We start from the raw sequence: 8976 nt of genomic DNA, 5'->3' as shown, positions 1-8976 counted from the left end.
CCGACTCCAGATTCCGCCATCCGGATTTTCACCTCTTCATCAATCTTCCATGTCTATTTAACACGATAATAAATATGAGGCGTGAAATCGCGTCAAACAACGTGAATTAGAGAAACAAGATGTACCGTGTACTGAGAAGCCATGGTAGTCTTCTCCTGAACTATTCTCTGCGTTCGTTGCCGCAGATTTTGATCTGTGTGGGATGCTAAAAGCAGCCAGAGATTCCTTGGATCTGCATCTTTTGCCCGAATTGACCAATGGGATGAGATGTGCTGTACAAATAAAGGCTATGGGTTAACTGATTCAATCTCATCCATCTATTTGACAATCTGGGCATTAGCAACAATTATTTATCTATCTGATCCCAAAAAATACGACTCTAAGTGTATATTAGAGATAGAACGATATAGATAAGGCTAAAATGAAGAATCATATACACCGTAAACAAAGCATCGTCGATGTAACGGGGTATCTCACAAACAACTGGACATAATATAGTTTTATACAATTGCTTAGAATCTACATGAAACTTATGTAATTGTGGGTAATTTGCTGAATCAAAATAGTACTGGTTTACGTGAACATTTAATCTCATACAAATAGCTTTATTATAGACATTGTAACGTTTTTTATAGTGTCAATCTAGATAGAATAAACCTTCTTGAAATGGCAGAGTAAAGTACGTTTTGCTACGTTGAGGCATCTTGCTCCTGGGTAAAGCGCACGAGCCCAACCTATGCGTTAGTTGAGCGGCTCTTCAATAACAGCCATCTCTATGCAAGATGCACAGCAAGTTCGTTTTACTTGGGAGTACTTGTAGTCATTCGAATGTCCGAGTCGCAAGCACTACGAGAATGGAAAACAAACTGTTTGATTATTTGTTCTCAGGACGACTGGACATACTCAAAACTTTATGCCTTCAATTAATCGCAATACGCGACCATACTTGGCGGCTCGAGGGCCCAAAGCGGTGGTGGGACTTTACTTGCCCCGAAAAATCACGGGTGGGCCACATTGAGGAAGGCTCAATCTAATGATCGTTGAGAGCGCAAATGGCTCCAACCGTGAGACCGATGATGTTGAGTCTCTAGCTTTTTGAGGATACAGACAAAAAATCTCTCTTGAATGAGTGAAGTTGAGATGGCCATTCATCCTGCAATAATTTGGATGCGGCAAAAGCACCCCAAGTGTGCGGTCTGCGACTTAAGAGGCCGCGCGCGGAAATGAACATTCATGTGCATTCAAATGAGACATTCGTAACATGAAGAGATCTGAAGCGGCACATGTCGCAGATTATTGCACCGCCTAACCCAACGATTCAAGTGTGAACAAAGCTCTCGACGAAGGCCGGAATAAATGAACAGTGTTCGGGGGTACGATTGTATACCACCGCAATGGCGTCGAGCCCTCTTCTGAGGGCAGTAATCGATACCCTTCTAATAAAGAGTCCAACGAGACCTTCCGCGTTGATCGAATCTCACTAAGAAGCGGTGCTACATTCCGTAGTACTCGCGGGCGCTTAGTCAGTGATAGTAAGCGCCACGCGTGCCGCATTCTCTTCTAATTGTAAACGATATCTCACGCAAGATCGTTCGAAAAGCTTCTCGTAAACGGCGAGTCCCAGTTGGCTACCAAGCGTCCACATGGAATGACATGGATTAAATTGTTTAATTTGGAGGTCGTGGTCAACGGGGTCCAGCCCTAAGAAGATGAGCTTCATATAATGAGTATGGCTCATTGACAAGATATTCAAGTTGTTTACAAATTAATTTCGGTTATGCGAAGCCGTAGAAGGTCTTGGTGAATCATAAGCGTTCTACAATTGCGTATTACACGCGACTGTCAAACGCAGTAGACAGCTTTTATAATGCCACGTAAGAAATTATTATCCGTGTGTCTCGCTTCTGAAGGGGGCACAAGCGGAGGTGTCGAATCTTACGTTAAGCCTTCGATTGGAATATGCGAACTGTGACAGTATTCTTGTCTTGTCTTGAATTCGAATTCGGATTTGAAATCTACCAAAGTGAACTCGCTGTGAGCCATGGATGAACATTGAATACGCTGAATGCACGCACGTTTCTCCAAGTAAAGCTTTTGTCGGAAGCATTTTTGGCGTGGGCACAACACTATGATCCTTATGTGGAGTGCATGAAATTGTCTGAAGTGTTAAGCGTTGATATCTCATAGCACCTGAAGCAGAGTACGGAAGGCAGATGCGGTGGCGATCCACGATTTCCAATGAGCCGACAAAAAGCAATCGTGTATTGCGGTTTCCAGGGTGTGTTTGTTTTGGGACAGAGGTGGGTGACCGTGTTTCGTCGTCCTAACAGGGTATTTCCGGTGAGTGGTAGATCATAGTTAGAAGCTGGTTTCATCTGAGCCAGAGCCGGTGCTTTTGAAACGCGACTGTCTATCGCAAGTCAACGGCCAAGCATCAAGTTATTGAATATGACTCAATCATTGTCATGATGTAACGATACTACTGGGTCAAGACTCCTGTGTGACGCTCTCACCTTCTGTAGCAGTGATGCTTCACGTACTTGTGGCAAAAATGTTTGTTTATTTTTGAATGGGATGACGGAAAGTTTAGGGATTGTAAGAAGCTGTCATTTCGCTAGTGAATACAATCCTAAGACATTTTTGAAAGATATTGTCACCGAAATGGCACGATTGGCTTGGCGGAGGAGCTGAGCTTGTCGTTCGACATGGATGAAGAACGTGATGTGGCTATCCTATATCAATGAGTGCGAGGAGTGGGATAATTACTTGTGTCGTTATGTGTAAGGGAATGCTTTGTGGGGGGTTGCAAAACAAAAAGCTTTCTAATAATTATAAAGACATCACCAAAAAGTTCTGCCTGCTATTTGGGCTCCCATTCTTTTCTCCAATTGAACGCTGTTTTAAAGCACATTCTGATTTATGCGGTTTTCACATGCAAATACCCATAAAGTCAAGACATCAATCATTACAGGTTGCATCGTGAAACAGCTTCTTGAACCAAATGTCGTGTCACCTTGTAGTGGCAGTAAGAGGATGGTGCGGCGGTACTGGCACTCTCTTTCGTGCGAACCATGAAAAGGGCCTGTTGAGATAATAAAAACTTTGTATTCGGCGTCGACTTTCTGTGCCGAAAAGCCAATAGTAAGTGGTGCATTGTGCGTGCTTATATTAGCTGATTGTAGCCACGATTCTGGCGCAAACACAGTTTCATGAAGGATGTGCTGTAGAATAACATTAGTATCTGCACCTTGTTTAGTGTTCTTTGGATCATTGGTGTTTATTATCAACTACTTCTGAGAGACAGCAACAGTTTATTCATACTGCGTCGAGTACTCCACTTGTTTTGGAGTGACTATCAGCCGTAGGGACAGTCTAAAACACCCGCTACGCTGAAGTGTTAGGTGCCGCAGCTATTCAGGTAACATTGAGGCTATGTGCAAATCTATTCCGACGAATTTTGTCTGAAGGCTGTACAGACACGGGCAGCCGAAAAAAACGAAATCAAACGATTGCGAACAATGCTTGAGTATGTCCTTTTCGGCGAGCTGTTTGCCAATTTTAACAAGATTGTATTTGAGACCGACGAGATCACCTTACTGGATTGCTTTATGGGAAAGTACGATTCTGGGGACGTTTCGCAAAGTCAAAGCTCATGGTACGTTGACCAGTGCTGCTATTTAATAGGGGTGAAGTAAGTGGCTACGCTTCGCATAGCTTTGCTAGCTACTTGCGCAAGCATAGAGTGAGTTTTGCCGGTATGGCGCGACCCCCACCCATCTCGTTGAACAGAATGGCAAATAGAGCTAGGAGATAATTAGAATTGGTAATGAAGGCCGTAAAAGCCTCATGCGCGCCCCAATCTTGGCGCATCCGAATCCAGATCGACCACTCGACGTCGTCAATGACGCTTCATCTTTTGCCACAGGCTGAGCTTTGTTTCAAGGAGATGTCAATGGACATTCAAGCACGATCGTGTTTTAAGATTGACGCAGCAAAGGAACACCATTATGCTTGCAGCAAGAAGCTTGTTGCAATGAAACATACCAGTTCAAGGTTCACCTGCTTGGCATTGAGCCGTTTGTGTATCATTGATAATGACGAGATTGTCACCCTTCATATGATAAAAATACCTTTGAGGTGATGTGTAAGCTGGGTCGGCATTATGTAGTGATGGATACGCTATCGTGTTGCCTCGACTACGAAATACGATGGCGATTGATGAAGCGATACAAACAGTGTATGACGCATCATGTGATGTAACTGACACATTCGAGACAAAAAGGATATTTAGAAACATTAATCGAAGCAACCAGCTGTCCGTTTGCTATGCTAGGCTTTGAGTCTCAGAGTCATAATCAAAAAGTTATACTTGAAGAATTACAAGAATTAAAAGATTTAAAAATTTAAGATCAACAGACGCGTTAGTAAAGACAGAGGTTGGGTCTTTGCACTTCTAGAAGTAGCAACACCGAAAAGCTGCAATCGAAAACACTGTCAGTTTGATCTGCCATTTCAAAAATATTATTAGTTTGAAGTTAACCTACTTATTCTTGTATGATGTACATACTTTTTGTTACTTCTCAAATGATACCTTTCGTTTTTTAAACGCGTGGCTCACGGTTCACTAGAATCTATCCATCTCAAAGATCCGTAAAAATCTATAAATACTGGAGTTCCGGTTAGCTGCTTATTTACAATTGCGTCAAGTACATAAGGAGTTTGTACAACAGTACCATAATGTACCGAGTGCAATCTTTACAAATGTGTAAGCTTGAGCCCACAAGTTTCAGTCTTTTTCCCTCCACCAAGATCTGGCACACGCTAAGGATCTTATGTATTTGTCTTTTGAAAGATACCCCCGCAAAGTGACGTCCCCGCGAGCAAGCATTGCGCGCTATACACTCTCTGTATATGCTCTTGTTAGCACACATGCTCCGGTCATCTGCTCCCATGCACTAAATCAAATGGCTCAACAATCCTCTGTTCAAACGCTGCCTTTGCGATCGACGTGCTTTTATGAAATACCATTGCGGATGTTAAGGTGATCCCCGCTTAAATGGTTCCAGTGACTTTCCGAGTTTTAATCCGACTACTCCCCAACCAAGCACATCTTCCCTCATCCGGCGAAACAAGACCTTGCCATTCAGCAAGACAGAGGTGCTCAGCGCGCTTAGCCCCCCCCCGCTGTACGAGTCGTGAGCTCTGTTTCCTTTTTCCTAGACGAGAAGTGTTTCTATACCCCGCCGCGACGATGCCCAACTTATTTTTGACCACCTGGACCTGGCTCAGCGAGCTCAACTTGCTTTGCTGTTAGTGCGACAGACACGCCGACGTCTTGCACAAATCGCGTCACGGTTGCCGATCTGAACCGTCCCAAGTCGATAAATACGCTGGCACATGCCTGTGCGTGTGGGCCTTCCCTTCACACCCAGGGTACAAAGAGCACAAAAAAGCCGCTTCGCGAGTGATTACTCAAGCCACAGGCTACAATTCAATAGAAGTACTGTCTGCGTTTGGGAAGCGGGGTTTAGGTCAAACATCCATGGCGAATGAATCATGTGTGTTAGAAGCTGCTGAAAGTGTCGCTCAGTACGTGAATCAGGTTGCGTATTGAGTGAGACAGTCACAACGTCTCACTCGTCAAATTGACGTCTGCAAAGCGGACGCCGGTTTAAAACATTGTTTCATGGTTGACCCTGCAAGTGCGCAAACACGACACAGACGCGGACGTAACAACCATCACATCCAGTTCCTGCTGTCCGCGATCCCGCTTTTCTGGACGAAGAATCTATAACAGTTACAAACCTTTCACAGCAATGTCACTCGCCTAGCACTAATGGGAAGCACGCTGCGACGGGTGGTCCTGCCTCTTCTGCAAAAAAGGTACAGGCTCAAAGTACACCATATTATAAGCAAACACGGCAATCAGAGCAAACCTGCCAGCTACACAAGTTTTATAAATGAAGCATAGCCCTGATGTACTAACCGCTTCACAAAACGCACTATGTATAAGTGGGTCACCCCTTGCTCATCGAGCAGCGACGGTGGAGTGTGACTGACCAGCACACAGTCGTCCCCTTATCATCTTTTCTGTTTGTCAGACCCTAAATTTGAGCCGTAGCGTCAACTGTAACGATAACGTTTTTGCTGTGGCCCTGCTCTTCTTGCTTATACATTGTCGTTAGCATTTGGGGCATTTTGGTTGTGATTTTTGTCAATACAAGAACGAGTTGGAGTTGCTTTCGAAAGGTTGTGCTATGTATCAACGAGCTTTTCGACGGAGAAAAGCGTTCTAGTGTTTTAAACACTCCGATGGTCGATGAAACTTCTCGTGTTTTTATCGTCAGAGTTTTTACCGGCTCTCAGGAACTATCAAAGTAACTGAATTTTCAAAAGTCCGCCCTGACTTTTAACGGCTTAACAAAAAAATTGATGTGAATAGTAATAAACTCTTGGCTGTGGATCTTTTCATTTTTGGAGTTAGTCGCTTTTCTTAGAGCTAGTCTCAATTGGCTGCGACCTCCACGAGATATAATAGACTCATTTTTTTAAGTATGCACAGAGTGGGCTACTGAGACTTGACGTTTCCCCACGAGTCGACCTTGCGTGGAGCTTGACTTTTCGTTCCTTTAAGCCGAGCAACACTGGATATGCATGGCACACATGTTTCGTACTATCACAGGCAAAATATGTACTTCGGAGCTGTTGGGCGGCCCAAAGATCTCTACCTTTCTCTACAGTATGGCTTAGGATCGTCGCCACTGGCGCGCTGATCAGTTCAGCGGAGACCCATCGTAGATATGATGGCTACTACCGTTTTCGAATGAGGGTGTGACAACATTGCGTCGGTAAGTATAACTCCCGGACGTATTTCACTATCTTCTGCCTTCGATGACACAAGACGGGAACGTGGAGCGCACTCCATACGCGTAGTTAGGTGATTCGAGCACGCGCGGGATACGTCAACTTAACTATTATCGTGTCGGTAATGTCTCTTCACGGAAGAACTATAAGTTGATACCCATTCATGCGCGCGGCCCTTTGTTTGTAAATCATGATTCGCGACACGCTCTACCTCAGTCTAGAACATGGCCATATTCCTACAGCTATCTCAACTTCCGTCATCCAGAGCGCGTTATTTTATCCGCCGCATTATTAAATTGAATAGCGCTTGACTTCGTATGGCTTCAAAGCCGCATCAGTTGCGCTCCAACTGAGAGCTGACTAAAGTATTTCTGGCGGTGCCTCGCCCGCGTACTCTCGTAAGTGATTACCGACGTCCCGCCGCCCGTTTGGCTCTTGCGCCGCTGAGCAAAATATCGCCTCGCGATCAGCCGAAAATTGCATAAGATCTTTTTACTGTGTCTAGGTATCCATGTGACATATATATATAGTCAAACCGCTTTTGATGTATTCTCGTAGAATATTTGGGTCGGTCGTCACATCGACTACACATTTTGCGAGTACAACAGAAAATCCGCGCGCCTTCCACATCGGATGATTTGGCTCAAAGAATTCGACTTGGAATACACATAGGTTGGATTCGTACGATTCAAATAGTGCGGAGCCCAAAAATGCTATGGAACCTATGTTTTCCTCTACCTCTGCTATTTTAAGAGGGACCCCTGTTAGAATCTAATTATATCGAGGCTACAATAAAGTATATACGTTGCCGTATCGCAAATAAAACTGTCCTTATTAATGGCCGTGTGGCTAGCAGCCCATGTGTAATGCAAACTTCTCCGACACGTCTTGATTGACATCAATTTTTTATAATTTAGTATTTACAATTGCACAAAAATGTGATGTGGCTCTCGTACAATTGTACAATATTGTATGTTGCACAATTTTACGGAAGCACGAGGTGAATGTACCCAATAGTACAGTACGTACCAAGTTTCTGTATTCATTAAAGCAGTCCAAGTGACTGATCAAGTTCAACCTCAGCCTTCTCTTAAGGCTGTACGAGTTTGTAATTGTCATTTATCATAATATTCTTAACGCTTTCACGTCCTCAGCATCCACGCTTTCATTCGTGTGAACTGCGTCTCTGCGCCATTCCACAAATATATAAGCGGTCCGACTTTCTACCGCAAGGATAATACTGAGGTCAGTGTCCGAAAAATGAACTTGGCCTGCCCAGTATTCAAAGTGCTACATGGGTCACAGAAACCGTAAAAAAAAGAACCTGAACGATTAGACAATGGTTATCATCGACTCACTCGAATAGATGCCGCGCAACACACTGCGGCAATAGTGTGTGGGCCTGCAGCTAAGACTCAGACTGGAATACGTACGCAATATTTGATTAAATTAGCCCATTCTGACTCCACACTGTCACACCTCACGCCGTTCAATCGACAATCTTGGCCACTGATACTGATCAAAACCCCCAAATTCTGGGGAAGGCTCACCCCCTCAGCGCTTTTTGCGAAACTGCAAACTATTATTCAAGAAACAGATGTTCAACTCGAACATTGCTTGGAACCTGACATTGCGGAGCCCAAGCTCGACATTAACGTCGAGGGCAGGCTCTCGTCATTTTATACAGTTTGATCTTCTAGCAGCCCAGCTCAAAGGCATAAGCCTTCTGATACAGCTATTAACAAGGGCGAGAATATAACAAGGCCGATCTCAACTTTCTGGCTTGAAAATGTTTTGCACCACTCTCGATAATGGCAAAATGGCAAATGATATTGTAAATTGATCGCCAGTGTGTGTGGAAACGAGTCTTTAGAATGAGTGTGCCCTCTAATTTACGGAATACTTGTTATGACCCTGGAAAAATGCATCGAACAGATCATTTTTTCACATGGGGATAGATGGCGCGATACTCATCGAGTAGTATTAGCGGAGCCGATACACCTCTGAGCATTTTATTGAACCAAGCGCGCTGATTATCCTCAAACATATCAGCATGTGGGTCAAAAGCGTCGGTCACGATTCGTGTCCCTTCTTTGGGCCCGCGATTTGATC

General features: G+C 44.2%; 1 protein-coding gene across 1 annotated transcript in view; it reads right to left on the bottom strand.

Annotated features, from left to right (window-relative positions):
* The window catches only part of PHALS_04703 (uncharacterized protein), a gene marked incomplete at both ends in the record, with an annotated part of 400 nt that extends 257 nt beyond the window's left edge, over window positions 1-143 (bottom strand). Inside the window, 2 exons of the mRNA XM_024722568.1 lie at window positions 33-53; window positions 126-143. Coding sequence (XP_024573632.1) covers window positions 33-53; window positions 126-143 — 39 coding nt within the window. The remainder of the gene's footprint in view (window positions 1-32; window positions 54-125) is intronic.
* Between the last annotated feature and the right edge of the window lie 8833 nt (window positions 144-8976).

The sequence above is a fragment of the Plasmopara halstedii genome (assembly GCF_900000015.1).
Source record: "Plasmopara halstedii genome assembly, contig: Scaffold_262, whole genome shotgun sequence".
Taxonomy (NCBI): domain Eukaryota; phylum Oomycota; class Peronosporomycetes; order Peronosporales; family Peronosporaceae; genus Plasmopara; species Plasmopara halstedii.
This window is presented reverse-complemented; position numbering and strand designations above follow the sequence as displayed.